Source organism: Meriones unguiculatus, chromosome 3 (genome assembly GCF_030254825.1).
Source record: "Meriones unguiculatus strain TT.TT164.6M chromosome 3, Bangor_MerUng_6.1, whole genome shotgun sequence".
Classification (NCBI taxonomy): Eukaryota; Metazoa; Chordata; class Mammalia; order Rodentia; family Muridae; genus Meriones; species Meriones unguiculatus.
The window spans coordinates 181,708,870-181,735,323 of NC_083351.1; the positions used below are offsets into that span (position 1 = coordinate 181,708,870).

The window sequence follows — 26,454 nt, forward strand, 5'->3', positions numbered from 1 at the left end:
AAACGCTGCCACCTTCCTCAGCCCAGTGCAGGAAGCAGGGGAAGGTTAGCCGGTGGTGGAGAGTTCCACCTCTCCATTGCTGCTTCTTGCCCTGGGCTGTGTCATGAAGCTGGAGGAGACTCAATCTCACCCTCCCAAAGAAGGGCCAGGAGCTCTGTTCACTGACATGTGACTTGTTTTTCTCCCCAGCCCAGAGGGAGATGTTATGTGTATAAACAAGGTGAAAAATAAAGAGGCAAAGATAGTATGTCCATCAGAACCTTCCCTGGGGTCTCCTAAACGTGGAAACACTGAGGCCCAAGAAGGACACATGGCAGCAAAAGCAAAGCGCAGCTTGGAGCCAAAGCAGGGAGCTCGCAACTCTGTTCCATAAGCAATATGATGGAGCATCTAATATTGCTCAGCTTGCCACAGCACTGATGGGCGCATGGGGACGGATAAATGAGAGAAGGCAGATTCATTTATTGGTCACCATAGCCCTCCTTTTGGGCACTAGTGATGGAGAAGGAGAGTGGGATCATGGGAATTCCCTTCATTTTAAAGAACAGAGAAATCTGCTCCATCAGTTCCAGGCTGCCCAGTGCCAGGTTCATATCCTAGCGCTGTGGATAAGTGAGACACACAGGCACAGACTCTTGGCCATATAATGTGGGGCCCACACAGGAACACCAAGAGGTGGCCCTCAGAGGCAGCAGGGTGGCTGATCCAGCCTCCAAGAGACCTGAGAAAGACACTTCCACGGTTCTAAGCCTATAAAATGGGAACAACACCTTGACGAGTGGCTCACCTGGGCTGCTGCATGAGACACTATCAGGAACATGGATTTTTGAAGGGGACCTCAGAGTCTGGACCCAATTTCAGGTTCTGTGACTCACACGCTATGTGTATGAGTTACCTCATTTCCCAGTTCCTTCTCTGGAAAACTCAGAAAGTAGCAGTTGCTCCCCATGAAGAGGGTCAGCATGCCCACCACTGTGTCTCCCACACTTCAAACAGTGCAATTAGATGTTCATCAAACACAGGATGAATGCATAGAGAGAGCACAGGAGACTGCCTGTGTATATCGGTGCTCAACATGTGTTGGCTCTGTTTCCAGAAACTTCTGCTTATGCTGACACCCTCATCACCCACTCACCAACTAAATCCTGCCACCCCATCCTTCAGAGCCCCTCCCACCAAACTCACCTCTCCTCTAGCTCTCAGCATTAGCCGACCGCCTCCCGGCACTGACCACTGACCACTGAAAGCTCCCATTGCCCTCTCAACTTACATACATCTGGGCTTCCGCCCACAAGTAAATGTGACAAGACTGAAAATGTGGCCTTGCACCGTGTTGACCCCTCCTTTAAGAAAAGACACACTATGAGGGGCCGCTCACAAAAAATGTTTCTCGTCTGTCTATACACACACAAAAAGCTGCCTTTCTAGGTTTGCCAGTTTTTAATTAACCAGAAGCTACAATGAGGGTTTCTTGTGTGTCTGTGTAGGGAGAGTTCCAGTAGAAGAATAGTTATTAGCAATAACTATTGAATTTTTTCGGACAGTGCAAAATACTCATTAGCATAAATAATGTTCTCAAAGGTCTTCTAAATGATAATCATCTGATAAAGCTTTTTACTTGGAATTTAATAAAAGAAGGAAGAGAGGCAGAAGAAAGAGGAAAGACATGCTGGCTGCAGTGAAGGATACCTATAATGCCAGTGCCTGGGAGCTGAGGCTGGAGCATCACAAGTTTCAGGCTGTGTTAACAGCAAAGCACCATCACGAGAAACAAGCCAGCCAGACTGCCCCTCCTTCACCTTGTACCCTGGTTGTCGGCAGACATCACAGCGTCCACAGAGTAGGAACTCTACTCACACTAGTGTTAAGGCTTGAGAAAAGAGAAGAAAGAAGAACCTGGGGTGGGTAGCAGTGGCTCTGAGATCCCTAGGCAGAGGATGCTGGGAAAGAGGTTTGCCAAGAACTCCATCCCTGTGCCGGGCAGACAGAGAGGGGATCATTCACTTGGGACCTACAGGAAAAGGACCCAAGGGCTTCCTGCTTCTGGCCCTTCTTCCTTCCCAGGGCTCCATAGAATTGAAAGGTTTATGGAATCCTCTAGGGCTCTACTGAACCCCCAAACCCCACAGAAGTGGGCTTTGGGGTCCCAAGTTAGACCCTGCTGATTACAGTGTCACCACAGTTCGTGTGCCCATTCTATTAAGGGGTTTTATTGCAATTATGAATCTTTAATAGTTTTCCATGTCAGGTATAAAACTTTAATGGCCCCCCCCGCCCCTTTCACTACAAGTGAACAATGCAGTTTTAATGAGACAACATTGGTTGTTCCCAACAGTTCAGAAGCAGGCAAACCTTGCCCATATTTAAAGAAACAGCAATGAAATGTTGAGGTCAATGTGAAGCTGGGGGAGTCAGGACTAGGCTGAGAGGGGCTGGTTATACTCCGCATCTCTACAAGCTTGGATCTGGCCCGGGGAGAGCCTCCGGGAAAGGCAGGGGGCAGTACCGAAAGCCCATTCAGGCTGGATTTCAGCATGCGCCACCTGTGCCCTTCTTGCAACTTTGGCAAGGCTGCCGTCTCCATGTGGAGGCCTAATCTAAGGCTTCAGGCCAAGAGTGGGAAACCTGAGGTCAGACAGGGGAAGAGACCCCCCACGGCCAGGCTGGGTGAAGGTCAGAACTAGGTCCTGGAGGTCATTCCTGGGAAAGATCAATAGGAGTCAAAGGCAGAGAAAATAATCCGCATGGGCCAGCCACATGGATCAATAACCCCATTGATCCACCCGCCCACAGCGATAAGTATCAGATAAGGCTTCCTGTTTTATACATGAGAGCAGTGACGCTCAGAGAGGTAAAACTGTTTGCCCAAGGATGCCCAGCATGCCAGGGGCAGAGTAGGATGACCCCAAGATGGACGACCTCTGGTTCTAACCACAGTGGAACATCAGACTATTTAGCATTTCCATTCAGATGACCTGAAGGAGTATAACCCCAGCACAGTGGAGGGGAACAACAGATGGGATATTCTAAGAGTAACTGCCTTCTTTATATTTTTAAAACTCCATCCCCTTTTATTAAACTTAGATTCTTTTCTCATACAACATAATCTGAATACAGTTTTCCCCTCCCTCTACTCCTCCCAGTTTATCCCAGCATTTATATTTAACTAAAATCATGTAAAATAAAGGCCAGTTCCCCAGCACAGAATCTCCATTTCTTCGACCACCTGTTATGATGGCTACTTTAATAGACCAAGCTCCTCTAGCCAAGCCCTTCCCCAGTGTCTTCCTGTAAGCCTGCTCATCCACCAGGCCATCCAGCTCCCAAGCCTGGCCTCCCAACCCACTGGCTGCAGTATCAGGGTCCGTGTTCCCCAAAACTCTGGAGTCCTCGTGCCACCAGCTTCACTCTGGACCAGTCACAGTGTCACCACAGCCCCATCCTCACTCATCTCTTCTACTGTCCACAAGTGTCAGGAAGAAACCCAAACTGACCATGTCACTGCCCCTGAACTTCTCCCCCGACAGTGACTGCTAAGTGTCACCCTGTCCTGACTCCAGAGGGAGTGGTGTTCTATCCCATAATTCCTTACCACATTTTGTTTGTTTGTTTTTATGCAGCTCTACTTGCCAGCTCTCTAATCATTAACACACAGCCCTTTCCCTCCTCAAGACTACACATACTGTTCCTCTGTCCCAAATACTCCCCTCCATTCCTCAGATGAAGCTGGACTGCTCAAATAGCACTGTGCCCAAGGCAGGAGTCCCTGATGTTCAAGTGCCCTGTCACTGTCTGATCATGCTGGATGGTAGAATTCAAAGCCAGTGTCCTGTACCTCTGCAATGGTGCCATGCGAAAATTGTTCAACAGAGCTCTGGGTGAGCAAATAAGCAGTTAAGAGAACTGTGAATGAGCCTTTGTGCCAGACCCTGGCTTTGGGCTCCTGCAGACAAGCATGGGACATTTCCCTGCTAGGTAAATGTTGGGTTTGATAAGGCCTAGACCTGTGAGAGGTGGGGCCTTGAAGGTCAGCTCCACAGAGTGAAGCAGGGACGTTTTAAGCACATGGGCAGCAAAAAGATAGAAAGTTTGTTTCTGCTGGAAGCACAGAGACTTGGGAAATGGAATCTGTTACAGATCTTTTATTCTACAAGAAAGGAAACTGGAGGGCTAGGTGAGAAAGCCTGACTAAACAAGCCTGACCAACTCCATGACAGGCTTCATTTTCTTGCTAGATGGGACAGGCCTAAGAGTTACAGGAAAAAAACCCACAGAAAATGAGCAACCAATCAGAAATAGCCAAGACATCTGGCCTGGGGAAGATAAGGCTACTTAACTATGGGTTTGTAAAGCACCTAAATACTGACCAGAGTCACGTAGCCTCCACAGGCACCAGTCAATTCCAATCAAGGTCACATAGCCACGGTAGAAATTCCCCTGTCTGGCTTTAAAATCGGCCTTCGAGCCCCCCTAGGGGTCACTGCCATGTTGTAACAGTGGCGACCCTAGCATGCTGGGCTTCTGCAGAATAAACACCCGTTGTTGCTTGCAATCTCGTCAAATCTGGAGTGGCTCTTTCAGCGTATTTCAGATCCTAACATAGGGAAATGGCTAGGAGGGTAAAAATGCTTGCTGCCCAAACCTGTCAACTTGAGTTCAACCCCTAGAGCCCACATAAAAACCTCAATGTGGTGGCGACATGGTATGCACTTGTAATCTCAACACTCCTACCAAGAGACAGAGGTGGAGAGACAAGAATGCCTTGGAAGCTCTTCGGCCAGGTAGCTTAAAGTACACATCACAGTGGCAGAAACTAGAGAGATCCTGCCTCAAAACAGAGTGGGAGACTCCCACTCTGGAGGTCCTCTGACCTCCATCTATCCTCTGTACTACACACACACACAGGCCCATGTATGCCTGCATTCATGCACATGGAGAAAATGAGGGAGGAAGGAAGGAAGGAAGGAAGGAGAGAGGGAGGAAGAAAGAAAGAAAGGAAAAAAGGTAGGAAGGAAAGAAGGAAGGAAGGAAGGAAGGAAGGAAGGAAGGAAGGAAGGAAGGAAGGAAGGAAAGACAAAATCTGGAGTAAGTGGTGGAAGAACCTTGGTCTTCCAGTCTACTGGGGCAACTGGCCAGATGCGGCCTACTGACTCACTTTGGAACTCAGTTCTCAAGTTCAAGCCCGCAGCTTTCATAGACAAACAGCGACCTGTCAGAAGATACACTAGCAGGAGGAATCTTATTCGTGATTAAAACAGAGAGAAATCCTTAGGAACAGACAAGAAGTGCACAGCCCCACATGAAGCAGACTTGAAGCCACTCCAAATCACGAGAAACAGATTCAAAGGACAGGGCAGAGGCAGCCCGAGCTCTGGAGGGCTGGGCACTGCCCAGTTGCAGCTCTTTGCTTACTCTCTGCAAAAGCAGCCTAGGAAAAACTCCAGCCAGAACTGGTCAGGAGTTAGCATAAAAGTTCACATGGAAAAATAAAATCATACGTGAAGGGCCTTCAGTGTTTACTGCAGAGGCAGAGCACAGTTAACTATCGCTTACAACAGTCCTCGGTCTATTAAAAAACATCAAAGGGAAGATTCACCGAGGTCCCCAGCATATCCCAGTAGACAGAAGTGTTATTCCCCCAGGGTGGCCGTGGCGGATGGTAGACCCCTGTTCCTGGGGACAGACAGGAAGATGGAGACAGAACTACAGACAGTGAAGTGATCAGAGGGGTTTGGGAGCTGGGGATGGGAGAGACTAACGGGGAGGGCGGGGAAGTGGGACGTGTGGCTTTTAGAGGGGAAGTTTTACTCGATGACACTGTACATGGCATTATGCAGCCAATAAAACCCGCAAACTGTGAGCGCAATGCAAACTACAGGCTCCTGTCAATAATGTAAACCACCTTGCCTCACTAACTAAAGCATGTGTGTCTCTTACACACTAATATGTGAGTTTGCTAACAGCTGGAGAGAAGCTCACTAGCAGAGAACTTTTTAAGTACTGAGCATTGAACGAGGCTCTTGTGCATGCTAGGTAAATGCTTACTGCTGGGGCTACAGTCTCACTAAGTGGCCCAGACTGGCCTTGGATTCTCTATGTAAGCCAGGCTGGATTTGAATTTGAGTTCCTCCTGCCTCAGCCTCCAGAGCAGATGGAATTACAAGCCCATGATTCCAAGCCAGGAACTTCTTTAGATTTAAAATGAAAATAAAAATGATGGAAAAACTAATATGCAAGAGTGGTTCTGAAGATCCTGCTGCAGAAATGAAAGGGCGGCCAGAGCCAAGGTCTCTCTGTGGTTGCAGCGGGATGAGCCTGACTGGGAGGAGACAGGCATCGGGATTGACTGGAGGCAGATCCGGAACACCTGGAATGGCAGATGTGACACAGGTGTGCTGCAGATCCTTACGGCGAAGGCAGACTTTACGACAGCATGCAGTACTGGGACAATGGCAGCTCTCTAACAAAAGATGCAATACGCTATGTCACACCAAGGAGCACGTGCCAGGCGGGTGAGAAACCTAGAGGGAAAGTGTTTGTGAGCATTTCAGCAGCTGAGGCTGCAGTTGTTGCGCACAAGTTCCCAGGTTGCGTGCTATGCACTGTAAAACAAAACGAGAAAATATTTCAGGAGGTAAATGATACATTACTACTCCTTGGGCATAAAGGAGCATTTTCTAACTAGAACTTGGATTCAACAAAAGAAAGGACTGTAATCAAACAATTTAAAAAAAGTTACAACTTATGCACTGGGAAAGACCCCAAAAAGTCAAGAGAAAATGACTACTGCATTCTGCAGACTGACTGTAACACTACCTATGCCCAGCTCACACCTGTACTAGTGACTTTGCTTACCACTGTGACCAAATGCCTGACAAGAAGCAGAGAAGGAGGGTTTGTTTCGGCTCAGTCTGACCTTCCTGTTGCTGTGATAAGACACCATGATCAAAGAAACTTAAAGAAGAGTTTATTTGCTCTTATAGTTTGAGGGGGTTAGAGTCCATGACCATCCTGACAGGAGCATGGCAGTCAGACCAGCATAGTGCTGGAGCAGTGCTGAGCCCTTACATCCTGATGCATAAGTTAGAGAAAGATAACTGGAGATGTCATGGGCTTTTGAAATCTCAAGGCTTTCTCCCTCCAGTGATGTGTCTACTCCAACAAGGCCACACCTCCTAATCCTTCCCAAACAGTTCCATCAACTATGGAACAATTATTTAAACATGAGCCTATGGGAGCTAGTCTCATTCAAACCACCACACAGTCTAAGGGGGTACAGTCCACCGTGGAGGAGAAGGCACGGTAGCAGGCAGCTCCACGGTGGCAGAAGTTGCAGCTGGGATACTCTCCTCCTCATATCTTAGCAGAACAGAAAGCAGAGATGGGACAAGAAGTGAGGCTAGACATTTCACATTCAAACCTTGAAGAAAACAGAACCTTTGCAAAAGAGATCAAGTTAGGGAGGTCAGAGGGGTGGGCCCTAATCCAAAAGGATTGGTATCCTTATAGGAAAATGAAGAGACAACAGAATCCTGTCTTAGCCATCTGGGGGCCTGGGGAGAAGCCAGCCATGAAATCAGCCTCACCGGAGGCCACATAAGACAGCCATACCAACTTGGCACTAACAGCCTCCAAAACAGTAGGAAACAAATGCCCACTGTTTAGGCTACTCTGACTACAGTGTGTCAGTCAGCTTGAGGTGGTTCAGAGATGAGGCAGGATTGTGAGTAATATATATCACAGGGCCAATTACTCCCAAAGCTAAATAATGCTTAAAGTGTGTGTGTGTGTGTGTGTGTGTGTGTGTGTGTGTGTGTGTGTATGTAAATCCAAAACTCTAATAGCAAGATATAAACAAATCACAAAAATGACAAATGGCATATGAAAACACATTCAACTTCACTCATAATAAGAAAATTGCATAGTAAAACTATAATAAGACATAATTTCTCACCCATCAGACTGGAAAAAGATTGAACAGGTGACAATACTTGTCAGAGCTGGAGAAAGAGGCAGACTCTCACATACCCTAGTGGGAATTCAGGAAGGAATATTTTAGAAGCTCTTTTCTAAAAATTTCTCATGAAAACATGCTTCCAAAAGAAAAAAAAAACAAAACATAAATACATGGCCACTCATTGTGGCAGCATTTGTATTGTAAAAATAATGACAGTAAACCAAATAGTCTTACAAAGAAGAATGACCAAATAAACTAGTATAGAACTAGATAGCTATAAAACAAACAAAAAACAGCAAATGATGTGCATGGACACAAATGATGTCCTGAATAGCACAACAGGCCCAAGTGCAAAAGAGTATTTGTGGCACCCTACCTTTAACACTAAGGGAAAGTGGGTCTTCAAGGAGGTCAGCAGGAAAAATCACTTGCTTTCAAGCCTGAGAACTATGGTTCAATCCTTAGGACCCACGTGGTGCAAATAGAGAACTGACTTCCACAAGTTCATCTTCTGAGTTGTGCCTGCAAGCTGTGACACATGTACATGTGCGCACACACACACACACACACACCCCAAGTGTAACAAAGATAGAGGTCCCTCTGGCTAGACTTCTTGCTTCTCCTCACTGTCCTGATAGTGTATTAAGTGAACGCCCATGCTCTTAGGGGATGAAGACAGAAGCGTTTGGGAATACAGCGCTAGAGATGTACAGTCCTATGGAGCATCAAGACACCAAACACAAGGGAGAGTTTCCGTGCTGGGCACTTAAGAAAGGATGTGGCCCTGTCCTTCCAAATGCACATTGCCCAACTGTCATCAGGAAGAAAGCAGCACACGGAGGCCAGCACTGGGTGGTAGAGGCTAGAGAAGAACAGAGCCGAGGCCTGGGCTAGCCCAGGTGCACCGTCTGTATGAGTGTCCTGTGGCTGCTGTAACAAGCAATTAGCAGCTCCGTGGCTTAAAACAACACTGGTCTATCTTCTTACAATTTTAATTAAAAATACTTATTTATTTAATTTATTTATTTGTGTATGTGCACACTTATGTGTCATAATGTCTGTTTGAAGGGCAGAGGACAGCTTGTTAGAGCCAGTTCTCTTGTTTCATCATGGGTCCTGGGGATTAAACTCAGGTCTTCAGGCTTGGCTGCAAATGCATTTTTTACCTGCTAAGTCATCTTGTTGAACCTTCTCGGGGGTGGGCAGTGAAAGACAGACATGATCTCACGTAGCCCAGGCTAGCCTCATACTCTCTAGGTAACTGAGGATGATAGTGAACTGCTAGGATTACAGGTGTATGCCACATACACAATGTAAGTGATTTGATTCCCAAATCAAAGCCAGGGCTTCCTGTATTCTAGGCAAGCACTATTGCATGGAGCTACATCCGTGGCCCCTACTTTGCAGATTTAGGGGTCAGAAGTCTAATACATATCCCATTACTCTAAAAGCAAGACATCAGAAGGGCCAACTTCCTTTCTGCAGAGTTGAGATAGCCCATTTCCTTGCTTTTTCTGAGCTTCTAGAGGCTACTCACATCCATGGGTTATTGGGCATCCACCCACAGAGCAAGCATTGTCAAGCCAAGTCCTCCTTGCTCTGTGGCCTCGTCCTACTTCCTTTCCCACTTCTACGATCCCTGTGACGATGATTCCGGAAGGCTAATCTGGTATCACCCTCATCTCAAGGGCAGATGGGTGGCAGCTAAATTCCACATGGACTTTAATTCCCTCAGACATGTCTAACTAAACATTCATGGGTTCAGGGTACTAGGGTGTAGATGTTTTCAGGGTCCACTGTTGTTTAAGATTTGTCTATTTTAGTTTTAGAACTAATAACATAAGATTTATTGATATTAAACTGTTAATATTCTAATGTTGTTGCCAATGTAAAACAAACCTAAATCCTGCCTCAAAAACAACAGACTTTATTTTTTAAAATTTATTATTATTTTTATTTTTAATCGTGTGTCTAAGTGTGGGTAAGTGTACGGAGGGCAGGTGCCAAAGGGGGCCATAAAGGGGTGTCAGATCTCACACCCATCAGAATGGCTAAGATCAAACACTCCCCTGACAACACATGCTGCAGAGGATGTGGAGAAAGGGGAACCCTCCTCCACTGCTGGTGGGAATGTCAACTTGTACAACCGCTTTGGAAATCAATCTGGCGCTTTCTCAGGAAATTAGGAGTAGTGCTACCTCAAGATCCAGCTATACCACTCCTAGGCATATATCCAAAAGATGCTTAAGTATACAATAAGGACATTTGCTCAACTATGTTTGTAACAGCTTTATTTGTAATAGCCAAAATCTGGAAACAACCCAGATGCTCCTCAGCTGTGGTACATTTACACAATGGAATACTACTCAGCAATTAAAAATAAGGAAATCATGACATTTGCCTGCAAATGATGGGAACTAGAAAAGATCATCCTGAGTGAGGTATCCCAGGAGCAGAAAAACACACATGGCATATACTCACTCATAAGTGGATACTAGACATTTAATATAGGATAATCATACTAAAATCTCTACACCTACAGAAGCTAATCAAGAAGGAGGACCCTGAGTAAGATGATCAACCCTCACTCAGAAAGGCAAATGGGATGGACATTAGAAGAGGGAGAAAACAGGGAACAGGACAGGAGCTTACCACAAAGGGCCTCTGAAAGACTCTACCCTGCAGGGTATCAAAGCAAAGGCTGAGAATCATAGCCAAACTTTGGGCAGAGTGCAGGGGACCTTATGAAAGAAGGGGGAGATAGAAAGACCTGGAGAGGACAGGAGCTACACAAGGAGAGAGAACTAGGAAGGAAAACGTCCATCTGTTTTCATGTGTGAGTCCTGAGCTGGAAATTTCAAGTTCATCTTTCATGTTCTCCAAAATTGTGTATGTCAGGTCCAAAGAAAAATCCAGCCTCTCAAATTCTGGCTGCTAAAAAGCCAGCATTCCTCAGGATCTGTGAAGGCAGTTCTTCTCTGCCAAAGGAGCTGTTTCCTTTTCCACAGGCACAATGGACAAATGCCTGGCTGTGGTGCTGATTAGCATACCAAAGCGCATGCTGGCCTCCAGGCTCGCTTAGGATCTGCTCTATATTTTAAAGCCCATGCTGTCATCCTGGTCCTCCTCTGTCCTAAACTCCTCCAGCTCATGGGCTTCCCCAAGCTACCCACTTCTCCTTATAACCCTGCTATTTCAGCTACACATTCTCTTACGCCTTTTACTCTAGTCTTCTCTGTGCCCTCTCTTGGCCCTTGCCGTTGGCCCTCTCTTTGTCTTCACCCCCACCCCTCTTCTGGCCAAGTCCTGTTGGCGGGCCGTGTTCAGTCTATTACTTTCTTACCCTGCTCTGGACTCTTCCAGTTGCCTCTAGCTGTATTCTCCTTCCTATCGACAATAAAAAGTTTCCAATTAACCATGCCTAGGAGAAGTCATATTGTCCTCTGGTGCCAAAACCCTCAGTTATGCTGTGTATGGGACCACATGAACAAGAATGACGTGGTGGTTAGAATAAGAATGGCTCCCCACCATGATGGCAATGGACTAAACCTCTGAAACTGTAAGCCACCCCCAATTAAATGTCTTCCTTTATAAGAGTTGCTGTGGTCATGGTGTCTCTTCACAGCAATAACACACTGACCAAGACAGAAGAAGATTAAAAAATTCTAGAAAAAAAAATTTGGGGGTGCATGGCTTAGCCCAGCTGCTATTTTCTTCTCTTTCTCAAATATTTCTCTCTGCTTTGGGGGTCTGGGGAAGAAGAGACTGAGGCAGAACTGCTCTGCCTCCTATCTAGCAAGAAACACATCCTCATTCTGACGAGAAAGAACCTTTTAGCAATTTGGAATACATCACTTCTGCCCCCAACCAGGCTTTGCAGCCTGCAGGCACAGATAGGCTGAGAGGTGGTTTAAGCTTCTCTGCAAAGTTCCTCTGAGGTTTCTCTCATTTTGTTGTTCTTTTGAAAAACCTTATTTCAATTAGAAACAGCTAAATGCTTGACTTCAAGGGAACGGTCAGGTCAATTATTATAATGCAGCCATGGGATGGGGTGTTATTATGTAACGCTTACAGATTGTGCTTAGGGGCTTTTAATCACAGCACATGGGAAGACACACGTGGAAACTGTGGAGCACAATACGGTCTACACAGCTTAATAACCAATCACCTGAAAAGTTTACAGAGAAAAGAGGAGAAGATGCTAACAGATGACAATGAACGAACAGCGTGCTCCCGCCACATGATAGCATATTATTTAGCCATAAAAATGAACTCACTGACACAGGCTGCATTATGCTAAGTGGAAGGAGTCAGTCCAAAAACCACATACTGGGTGATTTATAAACACACAGTGCCCTGGGGGCAAAAATGAAGCAGAAGGCTAGAGGAGCTCCCAGGAAGGTAGAAGCCATGGTTCCACGGGTTCAGGGATGGGGGGTGGGGTTGAGAATGCTCTGATTTGACCGTGGGAGGAGCTACAGAGATTAGAAAGTGCTGGTGAGAACACTGGAGCAGGAGGAGCTCATGCTACATGAGTCACGCCTCAAAAAAGGTTAATTGGGAGGCTGAGGCAATGGCTCAGGGGACAAAGTACCTGCCACATGAGCTTGAGGATGGGAGTTCAGATCCCTAGTACCTACATCAGTGCTGAGCAGGTGTGGAAGGCACAGACAGTACAAACTAGCTAGCTGTGCTAACCAGATTGTGTGCTTTAGCTTCAAGTGAGAGACCCTGCCTCGATATAGAAAATACGTGATGTCAAATCTGTCCTCCAGCATTTACATGCACATGTATCTGCATACATGTTCCTCATAGCACCCCAAACTCTGGCAGCCTGGTTGCCTTCCATCTACCAGTCTCAGTTAACAGCTCCTGGCCTTGTGAATTATGCAAGCCCAGGTGTGACCAGCTGCTGCAAACAGATCTGAAGCAGCTGTTGGAGTCAGTGTCTTCTACCTTGTCCTCTTCCCTGCCTTTCCTGCTGCCCCGATCTGCTCAGCATGTTGCTCCCAATGGTCTGCCATTCATCTCTTCCTCCATCTTTCTGCTTGTGATCCCAACTCCATGTTTGACCACTATCTCTACCACAATGGACAAAGACTTGTTTCTGCAGCTCCTGAAGATGGTTGGCAAGTATTTGCTCATAGATCATTCTACAGGACCTAGCTACATGGCTACTTCCTGCATGTGGCTACATTGGGTTTCCTTATGGGGCACTGAGAATGACTTCCTGATGAGGCCCTCCTGAGAATGACTCTCAGTCACCCTGCCTGTGTTCAAGCCTGGCTTTGTCACCTTTTAGCTCTGACCTTGGGTAAGTCACTGAACCTCTCTAAACCTCACATTAGTGGACAAGAGATGGGACCCCTAACCTCACACCTGCTGTGAATGGGGCCAGTGCTGGGAAAGTATCAAGGAGAGGATCTTGGCATGATGGATCTGTGGGTTTGGTCAGGTCCCAAAGACTTGGACAAGGCTTACTCAGCATGTATGGCTACCCCCAGCACCCTCACCCTAGACCTCTGGAGGTCAGAGGCTGAGCTTCCCTTCTCTTCCCCAGCTCTCATTCTATGTAGACCTGTTACTTTAGCCATGTGCTCTCTTGGTCCTCCGCTCCTCTCTTGGTCCGCTTGCCCTCTCCCCTCTCCTCTCATGGCCTGGTTCTGTCTGGACTTTTCCAGATGCCGCTGGCTGTACATGCCTACAATAAAACCTTCGCTTCAACCACATCTGGGAGGAGTCATGTCCGTATTCTCAGGTTCTCCAAGTTTTACAGCAACACACTAATGATGACACCTGTCTAGACTTCCAGGCCACTTACTCCTCCTCCTATTCCTCACTCAACCAGAAGCAATTTCTAAGCAGATCCTATATTTCCACAGAGTGACTCCTGTGGAAGTTTAAATGCTTGAACTCTCCAACCCACGCTGAAACCGAATTCTCACTGTAACAGTATTAGGTAAATGGAGCCTGCAGGCTGGGGCTACAGCTCAGTTGATAAAGTGCTCCCACAAAGCCCTGGGCAGTTACGAGCACAGCATAAACTGGGTGCTGCAGTGTGGGCATATAATTCCAGTACTTGGAGGTGAAGAGGAGCATCAGAAGTTTAAGGTCATTCATAGCAACACGATGTGACCAAGGCCAGCACAAGACCTTATCTTTAAAAAGGAGCCAGGCCCTGTCCCTGGAGACGTGGCAGACACATGGCCATTTCTGTCTTGGGTCCCATTCTCCAATGGCTGGCATTGCACAGAGGCCAAGTGGCAATGCAACGGTCTTCCTTGCAGGGCCACAGGGGTACTGGGTTAGCGCAGCCACTCTGATGACAAATGTCAGTGTGCTGACAGGCAGCCTGCTGCCATCAGGAGTGGGTCTATATTCAGAGAACCAGGTCAAAGCCTGGAGAGGGTAATAAAATGTGACCTGAAGCCTTTCACTTGGGCAGAGCAGGTTTCCTATGGGTGAAGCCTCTGGAGCCTGCTCCAGCTGCCCCACTCAAGCTGCTAGATCTGATACAATAAGGCCAGGGCCACTGGGCCCTCCTCCTAGGACTGTCTGAAGACAGCCGAGATGATTCAGAAAAGGCAGCTGGAGGGGCGTGGCTTGCGGAAGAAGTCAGCAAGGGTCACTTTTCTATCATAATCGTCATGGTGACAGTAGGTTCCCTGCGGGAGACCAGAGACTGAGCAGATATACCACACACAGGGAGGCATGGCACAGAGACTCCACAAACACTCCACAGGCTTGGGGAGCCATAACTCAGTCATCTGCAATGGAAAGCCCTGTCTCTTGGCCTTTCTTAACTTGCTGAGAACCAAAAAGGCACCCTGGTAAAAGCTGTTGGAACTAGCTAAAAGGGCATGAGCTGGGAGGAAGGGAATAATATTGCCAGGACCGATTAATATCCCTTCTAATCTCAGCTCCTCCACCTATGAGCTATGTGACAAGTTGCTTAACCTCTCTGTGCCTCAGGTAAAGTAGGGATAATGCCAGCGCCTCCTTCCTCACAGCGTTAAAGGACTCACTGCAGGTTGAGCACTCACTGGTGGCTGGCACAGAGAAGCCCCTCCAAATGCTAACAATCATCCATCTGAAAAAGTCAAGACCGTTCTGCCCTCTCACTGCCACCCTTCTGTCATTTCCACCATCCACTGGCTGCAGTCCGAACCACTGGAACGCTCCAAGTCCCAAACCTTAAGCAAGACATGCAGGAATCAGAACCGACCGTTGGTGCGCTGAAGGCAGGGACAGGGTAGAAGGGTGAGGCTGGGAGCTTATTATTTATGTCACACATATGTAAGACTTCAGGCTGGCTTGGTGGTTTCCAAGCACATGGCCCCATATCAGGGTACTTCCACGGCTTCCTTATGTGATCTTGGGCAAACACTGGCCTCTCTGGGCCTCAGTTTGCTGATCTTTAGTGAAGGCTGGTATCTACACCTGAGATTGTTCAGGACTCAGCAGGGTGCCTGGCCCAGAGCTGCTGCTCAGAGGTTGGGGCTGTCCTGACTCTTCTTGCCTGTTTCTCATGTCAGGGTTGGGAAGTGGGCAGGTAGGAAAGGAACGAGTCCTCTGCAGACCTGGCTAGGACATCTTTTCTCTTCTCTACAGCTAGCAACATTATTTCTACACCAGGAAAACACAAATGTTCCACAGAGCATTACATGAGCCTTCCACAGAGCTCAGTGGGGTGTTTGTGATGGGCCCGTATTTGCTCCACCCTCCACTTTTCCCTTTTTGGCCCGAACATACTGATAGGGATGTCCAAAGACCCCCTCCCTGCAAAATGGCAGTGCTGGTGACACTGTCTTAAGCAGGACTCTGGCAGGAGTAAACAGAGGGATTGTTACCAGGCGAACAAGCCTAAAGGTTTCTGTTTAGTAGACAAGCAGATCGCTCAAGGAAGCTTCTTTTTCTACCAGGAACCACCCTTCCTCCTCCAGGAGGAACCACCCACCCTCCTCCTCCCTTAACCTTCCCCCACAGGCTAACTGGCAATGATGATTTTGCACAACCTGTTTCAGACCAGATCCCAGCCCGCTGATTGTCATGTGAAATCTGCTTGCCTTTTCACCATTTTGCTCTTTACTCTGTATTTTCTCTCCCCAGAGATGGCCTTAGAGGTCTGTATTAGGATTCAGACCTGGGACAAGTGGCTGAGGTGCCCATTTAACCAAAGCAGACCTGGCCTCCAAGTTCTCCCAGTATCCCTCAGTCCCTCCCTGTTACAGGGCCTGGCTGGCATACCCTGCCCTCTGCTGTGAGCTTTCCAGCCCAGGGCCTGGGCTTTCTCTCCACCAGAAGCTCTTCCCTATATAATCCAGATATTTCTCTCTCTCCTCTCTCTCTGTATGCTGTCTCTCTGTCCCCCCAACCCCGCTTTTCTGTCTCTCTCTATGTGACCCCTTGTGAGGTCAGTGAACCCACCTGAGAGCTACCCCCAATAAACCTCCATTTATACTTTAATTCGGCTTGAACTGGCTTATTTCATCTGCAGAGATAACCTATCAGTCTAATCCCCAATAAATCTTTCTTTCTGACCACAGAGTGGTCTAGCTCAGTAGATTCTTCGTACTGTCGCTTATAAATGGTAAGTGTCCCTTTGCCCTCCTTGATTTGTTTGCCCAGTCGTTTCTATAATCACATCACGACAGGACCAGACTCATGAATACCCACTTCCTTCTCCTTCGGCTCCTAGGAACTCTCTTAGGAGCCCCTGTGCACACTGTTACCTTTTTTTTCTTGATCCTGTTTTAGAATGCTTTTTTTTCTCCTGGCACCTGAAATTACAAGCTCAGTTGGTAGGGTGCTTGTTAGCACACACAAAACCTGGGCTGGATCTCCAGCAGAGCATAAAGTAGGTGTGTGGTACAGGCCTGTGATCCCAGCACTCAGGATTATAAGGCCAAAAGGTCAAGGTAATCCTCCCGACAGAGTGGTCTGAGAGCAACCTGGTCTAGATGAGAATACCCCCACCACTCCATCCCCACCCAAACCCAAAGACAAGGTTTCAGTATGTAGCCAAGGCTGGCTTCACATTAGTACCTTTCCTGATTAAGCCACTAACGAAACTGGGATTTAGGCATTGGCCAGTATGCCTAAAATGAAATCATAAAATCAGAAACCCATGTTAGACTTTCCCCACTGTCAAGTTTCAAACCATGAAACAGTGGCTGAGGTGTATATCATTAGCATATCAAAATGAACCTGGTCTCCAGGTTTCTCCCAGCATCCCTCAGTCCCTACCTGAGGCAGGGTATGTCTGGCACACCCTGCCCTCTGCCCTGAACTCTCCAGCCCAGGGGCTAAATTGCCCTTCCTCAAGAGACTCTTCCCTATGTAATGTTGGTTACCCACCCTTTTTGTACCTTTGGTCTCCTGGTTACTCTACATGGTTCTTCTCTCCCTGTTCTCTCCTTTTCTTCTCTCTCTCTTTACATGGCTCAGGATCATCTAGACTCTTCCAGATGTGTCTGGCTTTGGCTATACTCTCCCACATATGTATAATAAGGTTTCTCCTCAGCTATACCTAGGAGCAGCCATGTCCTTTCCTTTCCGGTTTGTTTATATCTATCTGTCTGTCTGTCTGTCTGTCTGTCTATCTTCACCTACCTGACATTAACCCTTTCTACCAAGAGCCCAGGTTCTTTTTATCTAGAGAACAGTGCATACAGACCTAGACATGATGGATGATGGGGCCCCACTGTATGAGGCATCTCTGCCTACAGCCCCTCTCCAAGCACAGCTCAAGGCATTGTGTCATGCACACGAACGCCATGTGCCCTCTGTGTGGTTCTGAATCCACTACTCTCTGTGTGGGTTAACTAATCTAGCAGCACATCTTCCCCTTCCTGTAAACCTGGCTCCTGTGACCTCAGACTGGCCTATCAGATGGTTTTCTTTCTTGAGGAAGAAACTTGCAGCTGGAGTTCCAGAAGCAGAAATGCACCCCTGGTTCAGCTCCGGCTTGACGCCTGCTCTCCTACTAGTGCTGTCTCGGGACGTTGTGGGAACGTTAGGAGGTGCAGCCTGCTGGAGAAAGTAGGTCTGGAGGGTGTTTATCCGGCCCTGCCAGTTCCCCTCCTCTCGTGGCCCATTCCCTAAGGACGCCCACACTTTGCCTTACACATTCTCCTAGCACAGGGGCTCTCGACCTTCCTGATGCTGCACAGCCCTAATACACCACCCATGACGTGGGGACCACCAACCTTAAACCATTTTCATTGCTACCTCAGAACTGTAACTTGCTGCTGTGAACCATAATGTAATATTTGATATGCAGGCTACCTGATATATATCCCATGTGAAAGAGTCCTTTCCTTCCCCCACCCCATGCAAAGGGGTCGAGACCCACAGGCTGAGAACTGCTGCCAGCAGCATGAGTCTCCGCTGGAGCCTCTGTTCATTTTCTGTTGCTCTTCATCTAAAGCTGAGGCCCACTGGTCTCCACAAAGATGGCCAGCTGCCCCAGGGCCACCTATTAAAAGGACTATAGGGCCACCTTTGTGTGCTTGGTGTTGACTGCATTTGTGGTAGGGGACAGGTTTCTGCTATTCAGCACCGGCTGACCAGGGACTCGCTACCTAACCGAGCTAGCCTCACACTAGAGCCTTTGCCCCTGCCTCCACAGTGCTGGAAACACAGATGCAAGCCACCGGCACTGGCAGCAGTTAACTTCTGTGGCTGACTTTGCATTCTCTCAGCCTTCTCAATGTGTCTGTTTATTCCAGCGGCTCTTTTCCAGATTCTTTCAGACTTTCTATGCAGGTGACTTTTTGAAAACAGAGTTTCATTTATTTTCTTCTTTTTTTCAACTTACTGAACTGACTACAACATCTAAAATGCTACTGCGTGTGTCTGTGTGCCTGTCTGTCTGTGTGTATGTGATATGTGTGTATGTCTTCTGAGTATGTGTGCATATGCATATATGTCAGAGGGTACCAAGGGTCTTGTGTGATTTCTCTCTATCTTAACTATTATGGCAGGAGCTTTCACTTGAACCCACAGCACACAGAGGTCGCCAGTCAGCTTAGCCAGCTTGCTCTGGGGACCCTTCGTCTCTGCCTCCAGAGTGCTGAGATTATATGTGGCTACCACACCTGTGGCATTTGTGGCATTTCTATGAGTGCTGGGAATCCCAGCTCCCATCCTCAACTCACTCAGTAGAAAGCGCTTTACCCGCTGAGCCTTCTCTCCAGCCCCTTTGTTCCTTCAAACACTGGTGAAGCTGCTGATGGTCTCTTAAGGGAGCCAGGACCTATACTCATGAAGGGCCATGCTCTGTCATTTTCTTTCCTGGTACTAAGTTTGCTTGATCACAGTAGCACATCGTGTTGGCTTCATAAAATGAGTTGGGAAGTGTCCCCTCATCTATTTTCAAGCAGAGACTACACGATGCGTCTTGCTTAACCTCTTGGTAACTGAACTGTTACTTGTGAAAGTGTTTGGGCTTCCATTTTCTTTTTTGGATAGTTTTTAACTACAAATTTAATTTCTTTGACACATACCTTAGGTATACACATTACCTGTTTTTCTTTCCTAAGTATGAACAGTTAGTGTTATTCAAGAAATCGGTCCATTCATTTTACATTGTGGAATGAAAGGGAGAACACTGTTTGCAAAATGCTCTTAGACTCTTAAGAATTCTATAAACATTAGGCAATTATTTCTGTCGTCTTAATTACAACTGCCACAAAATCAGCTAAAATTTCCTTAGCATTGACAAGTATGTTCTTTTGGGCTGAGGTTTTTTTTTTTTTTTAACTATCAGGAATAATATAAATATGAGGACAGTATTTGTATTCTTTTCATTATGATCACCATATAATCAACAGTGTTTCTAAGGTACCTCAATGCCCTTTGCTGCTTCTTTTAAAACCTGGCCAAGATAGGGTCCCCAGGAGAATGTGGGACAAGTCCAGCTCAAGGATCTTCATTTAACAAGCATCATATAATTATACCTTTCTCTCGACAAGAGGGGAGAGAGAGCAACCACGGAGACTGTCAGGCTCCTCCAGCAGGATTCCCCAAGGGAGCATGGGACAGGGGCAATGTCAAGCTGAATGACGGGCAGGGATCTTACGGGAGCCCAGGCCTTAGGGCTCTCCTCATAGCTTGCCTTCCCCTTCCTCTGGCCTTCTCTCTCCTCAGGTGTAAATGAACGAAGTTGGAGGTTGAAATCTGGGGAGCACGTGGAAAGATGAACTGGACCTAAGATATGACTAAAAGCAAGTAAAATGGGTGAAATCTGAATGGTAAGGCTTAGAGGTTTAGGATGGAGTAACTATTGCCCAGCATTGTATTCTAGGTTAATTAAATAAATCCTAGTCTCTGTGTAGTGATTTGGGTGTATAGCTCTTTAGGAATAACTGCTGCTTAACTAAAAGATACATCAATAATAAATATTAAGACCCACAATACATGGACCAGTCTCTTCCACCTGTCTTCTGCTGCAGAAAGCAGAGAGTGAGTCTGGAACATTCCCAGAACACCTGCAGTGGCCAGCCTCACTGTGGGCAAGTAGTGCGCTGAAGCCTGCTTTAGCCCAGGGCAGTCAGCACTTGGGAGCAGGGGCTGGTCGTGCAGTTTGCATTCCATGTGGGCAGAACGTTTACTATGATGGTTGATTAATCTTGTCAACTTGGTAAGATTTAAAATCCCATGAAAACACACTTCCAGGTGTCTAGAAAGGTATGTTAAGAAGTTTAATTGATGTTTCACCCTAATTGTGGGTCATGTTATTCCTAAAAGTCCTGGTCTATATCCTGCATGTGGATGCAAAGTGACAGGGTGCCTCACATTCCTGCTGCCTAGGGGGTCCTGCCCACCAGGGTGGATTGGCTGTATCCACAAACTGTGAGCCAAAATAAACTCTTTCCTAAATTGCTTTTGTCATAACAATAAGAAAACAAACTAACAGAGCCACCAACACCTCTTCCACCAACGTGCCAGCGCTGCTGTGTTCAAGCTAGGATACAAGGGTGATAGGGCCAGGATCAGAGCTTGGTCAGGTCCTGCCCTGGCCACAGTCCTGCCTTCAACTCAAGAGCCATTTCCTGAGCACCAACTATGTGCAGCTGCTCTATTGTGGGTAGGGCCTCAGGGAGTACACCCTAGGTTCTACCTCACACAGCTGGGAGCTGGGAAACCTCATCAGACACATATCCTTACATGCATGGGACCAAAGGTCCCACCACCCTTGCAGAGCTGAGTGAAGATCTGAGTGGATAATGTAAGCAGGTTTCCTGCCACTCAGTGGGTGTCCAGCTCAGGGTGTTGCTCTGAGCAAGCTCCATCCAGAGAAAGCAGGAGGGCGAAGCACGGCCCAACAAAAGCTAGTCTGCAGAGGGTCAGCCCAGACCACGAAGGCAACACACAGCCCAGGCTCCTGGATAGACCTACAAAGATTAGACCGTCCCTGTCACTGAGATACTATTTCTACCTCAGATGCATGACAGGCCTGCTCCAAAGCCACAAGCTGCAGAGCAGCAGCCCCACAAGTGGGACATTCCCAGGGGCAAAGTTCTTGCTCCAAGGATTCTAGCTAGGACAGCAGCCTGGGCTCCCAGCCTGGACAGACTCAGCAGAGGCCACGAAGTTGGGTCAACCTTAAGGGGCTTTGGAGGTATAGCAATGTCTAGGCAGACATCAGGACTTTATGCCCTCCTTTCTTTCTTTCTTTCTTTCTTTCTTTCTTTCTTTCTTTCTTTCTCTTTCTTTCTTTCTTTCTTTCTCTCTTTCTCTCTCTCTCTCCTCTCTCCCTCCCTCCCTTTCTTCCTTCCTTCCTCACTTCCTTCCTTCCTTTGCTTCTTTCCTCCCTCCCTCCCTCCCTTCCTTCTCTCCCTCATTCCCTCTCTCCTTTTCTTGCTTCCTCCCTTCCTTCCTTCCTTCCTTCCTTCCTTCCTTCCTTCCTTCCTTCCTGCCTTCCTTCCTTCCTTCCTTTGCTTCTTCCTTCCTTCTCTCCTTCCCTCCCTCCCTTCCTTCTCTCCCTCATTCCCTCTCTCCATTTCTTCTTTCCATACTTGGTCCAGTTAGAATCACAGGGCAATGGCAGAACAAAGTATGTAGCTACAGGGGACAGAATAGCCAGTGCTGGGATCTCTACGTGATTCTGGGCAAGTTACTTCATTTCTCTGAGCCCGTTGCTCATCTGTTAAATTATGCTGTGAATGCTCCCCACCCCTGCCCGCGTGGAGCTATGGAAAGGATTAAATACAAGCAGATGTATCTAAATGTTAGTGCCATGTCTCACTCATAATAATCCATTAATGAATGCAACTGCTATTCTTTTGATTGCTTTTGAACACCATTCAATATAGGCTGTCCCTCAGGGAACAAAGAGGCTTAGTGGTTGGCTCTTTGGAAGGACTGGAGACTGGCTGGGTATGGTAGGGCAGTGCAAAGAAACAGGAGGAACCCAAAGATAAACCGCAATGTGGGGCCGGAAGGTAGGTAAACTCCAAGCTTCGTGGACCACCCCTGGGGTATATGCTGGAGGTCTGGATGACCTCCCACGTGTTTTTCCACTCAGGGCCCGGGCATCCTGCCCCCTCTCTGGACTCACGCTGCGCCTTGGAAGCTAAGTGGGCTGAGCAGCTGGAAACCCTGTGGAAGGCGGCGTTTTCCCCCAGGAAAGCTTTGCACCACAGCATGGAGCGCTATTTACAAATAGAGCCTGTTCTGGCTCCACCACCCACACAAGCAGGCCCTTTATTCCATTTCAATATGCCTAATTCCACGGAAAGTGCACTGCAATAAACAGAATTCATCAGCGCTGGATGCCCAGCGAGTGTGGGCAGGTGTCGGCACAGGCAAGGGGCCTGTGAGGGAAGGGAAAGTGGTAGCCACCATCAAGCGCCTCACTGCTGAGGACCGCATAGAAGGACTTAGCTCAAGGTGGACATTTTGCAAGCAAATTTCCCCTGAATGCCTGCAACCACCTGACAGACTCAGGCCATGGGGAAGTTTTCCAGACTCCACTGTCTTTGCTTTCTTTCTAACTAGTTTATTGCTCATCTTCCCAATTGGACATTTTGCCTGGGGGTCTGAGACAGGGTTCATCCGTGTGTGTGTGTGTGTGTGTGTGTGTGTGTGTGTGTGTGTGTGTTGGGGGTGGTGGTGCCAATGAGTTTCATTACACTTACAGGGGCAGGAGTAAGGATTTATTTACATGTGCAATTTAGACTATAGTTGCATCACTGAAAAAAATGCCTCCCCGTCTCCCAGCAAACATTAGCTGCCTCTAATTCCTAGGGGAAGGCTCCGGTGGAGCCTTGCAATCCCTTCTCTATAATGTAATGTTGACCTGGGTGGCAACAAAGATAGGACGGCTCATGCACAGGCCACTGCTGACAGTTTTGGAGGCTTGGCAACTAAACATCCAAACGCCAGTGGGGCCTGTCCTGGTGAGAGCTCTCTCCTTAGCTCACAGGTGGCATCTGCTTACCTTGCCGGCTTCCTAGGGCCTCCTACAAGCTCACTGATACCACAGATGCTCCACCCTAGTGACTAGTCACTTCCCAAGGCCCAACCTCCTGATCCCAACACTGAGGAGAGGAGGATTGGGTATGTGAATTTTAGAGGACCCACATTCCCTACCCACATTTACTCTGATAACTAATGATGCTGGTAGTTTGTTTCTCATTTCAACAATCCTGAGGCAGACATGTTCCTTAGCAGGGAGGCTCAGGTAGGTGAAGGAGACCCCAAGTTCACCCAGCCATGAAGGAAGGGGGTAGAGCTGGGGCACAGCCCTGTCTTTCTCCATTGGAGCCCAGAGCACTTCCCAAATACCCCATGGTTCTCAAAGTCTGTGTTTGTCATCTGCCCTATGACAGTCTATTTGCCATGCTGGGGTTTGGGTCCTGCTGATCCTGAGATACATGCCTGCATGTGTACACACACACACACACACACACACACACACACACACACACACGCGCGCGAGTGCCAGACCCGCAGCTGCAGACGCCTGTTCCTCTAAGTTGCCAGGCTTGTACTGTGTTAGTCACTCATTTAATCCCCTGTGGTCAATGTGTGAGATTGTTCAGCATGACATCCCATTTCTCCTTATCTTATTTCATCATCTACCTCTCTTGCCCCTAAAACCTGGCTCACAGGCCACCTGGGCCTGCTCTCAGCACTCGGCATCACTGACACAGCATCCGTGACTACTTAAGGCATGTTGTCATGGGGCACAGTGATCTGGATCCTGGGCCCCCTGTGCAGTCTCTTGCTCTTTGACAAGCAAGTTGCTGGTTATCCCTGTAAGGTGTTCCGTACTGCAGATTATAACCTGGGCTTAGGAATTCAGTCAAGACTGTGCATAAGCCCGTTCTGAGTCTCACCTTAGACCAGTTGGTGGAACCTCTTTCTAGCTGGAAAAAAATGGGAACACCACCTCCCCTACCAGGTAGCATGAAATGATACATGTGGCGTGACTCTCAAGTACTAGGCTCACAGCTCTGCTTAGAATTAATCATGCCGTTTCAGTAACTTCTGGTCTGCCCTGGATGCCAGCCCTGAAGCTACCTTCTATACCTACAGTCCAGCTCATAGCTGGCTTTCTCTGTCCTGCCCTCTGTATGTGTCATAATAAACCCCGGTGTCAGGGCCATCAATGGCATCAGCAGTGTTTGCAAAACAGCAGCCTCAAAAAGAGCTGGGTTGGCCCACTGCCTCACACTGTGTGGAAGGCCACCCTACAGCTGCTCCGAGCATTAGAGACCCAGCAGCCAGCGAGGGCTCCCCAGCTGATCCAGTCCTCAGCTGGGGTACCACCCCCTTTGCTCAGGTGAATCAACTACAAAGATCTTTCCCAACCACATCCTGTACACGCAGCCCACGGCCCATCGCCCCCTCACCTTGAGCCCGCTGCTTTCTGCTTCAGAGCCCGGGTCCACACCAGTGATGTAAATGCCAAGGCCGTACTCAGCTCCACCTCGGATCGTGAGGCCCAGCGACCGCCCGTCCCCCAGTACCAGGTTCACCTATTAGAAGAAGAAATACATACATTAACCTGGAGGGAGCCAAGCCCTGGGTGGGAAACGGCAGAACACCACAAGCCCTCCTCAGTCCTGGAAAGCTCCTAACCAACAAACAAGTGCAGGGCAAAGTCAGTGGAAATCCCAGGGCCTGCCAGCCTCAGCCCTGCCCTGCCCTGCCCCTCTGATCACTACACAAATGCAGGCCAAGCAAGGCGCGGCCTCCACAGGCCCCAAGTGCATTCAGACCTCAGGTTGCTGAACACTACCAGCACATCTCGGGGCTGCAGCGGATGCCCACCTTACGCTTTGGCCAAGGTGGCTTCCTGTTCCAGGGCTCAGACCACATACTCCTGTCCTTCCTCCACAGGATCAAGGTTGCTTTCAGTTTGGGGCCACTACTGTCGGAACCCAGAGGGACTCTGTCCCTCTGGGGAGTCTCCCACCTCTCTGGGGTCTCCAACGAACCATTGTCCTGATAGGTCATGATGCTGCTGCATTCCATTCTCTTCTGCACACTCAGGGCACCGCGACCCAGTATGTCCCTGTGCTGATGTGGGGGCTGTGGAGGTGCCTACACACTACCCTGCTCAGAAAGGGATCACAGTGAGGTAGAATGAGCCAGAGACCTTCAAGTTGCAACAGGAGCAGAGCACAAGGAGGGGCTCATGAGCCACATGGCCGCAGTGAGACAGGCCCAGACAGGGAACCAGGGAGGTGGGGGCTTTCTGGAGAAAATGGTGTCTCTAGGGAGCTGGGAGGCTGAACACATGGTCAGAGACTGACATTGTGAGACAGAAGGAACACAAGCCTTGGAGGTGAGTCAGAGGAGAGTCTTAGGGGAGGAGGTGCATAGGAGAATGAGAACCATAGGCAAGCAAGGATTTATGGTGGAAAAAAGAAGGGGCTAGGACAGCTTAAACCTAGCCCAGAGAGACAAAGCACACCCCATCAAGAGACGACACGTGAAAACGGTAATGACCCAAGAGAGGACAGCATAAACACTGATGGTGGAAAATGGGGGCCGTGACCTTCAGGCATCATGGGGGGTGGGCAAAGGTCACTATTAGGTCTCTCTCTTTTTTAATGATTTATTTTTATTTTATGTGCATTGGTGTTTAACCTGCATGTGTATCTGTGTGAGGGTGTCAGATACCCTGGAACATGAGTTACAGACAGTTGTAAGCTGCCATTTGGATTTTGGGAATCAAACCCTGGTCCCCTGGAAGAGCAGCCAGTGCTCTTAACAACTGAGCCAACTATGAGCTGTCTTACTCTCCAAGGTCACTCAGCTAACAGTTAGTGTGTTCTGTCCCAGCCACCAGGAAGAGCCTTTTTCTCTACCCCAGTACCTCATTTCAAGGAAGACAGAGCTGGACACAAAGTGCCCATCTCAGCACCAGCCGTGTGCCCTCGGGCCAGTCATGTAACCTCACTATGTCTCAGACCCATTATCTGAACCTGAGGACAAAGCTGGTGTCTGCTGACATTATAAAGACCCAAATATGGTGTCAC

At 48.1% G+C, this 26,454-nt stretch overlaps 1 protein-coding gene across 11 annotated transcripts in view; it reads right to left on the reverse strand.

Moving 5' to 3' along the window:
- The window catches only part of Whrn (whirlin), an 86,694-nt gene that overhangs the window by 25,022 nt on the left and 35,218 nt on the right, over positions 1–26,454 (reverse strand). For all 11 annotated transcript variants that reach the window (XM_021650007.2, XM_021650005.2, XM_021650004.2 and 8 more), the window contains exon 3: positions 24,820–24,945. In XM_021650007.2, coding sequence (XP_021505682.2) covers positions 24,820–24,945 — 126 coding nt within the window. The remainder of the gene's footprint in view (positions 1–24,819; positions 24,946–26,454) is intronic.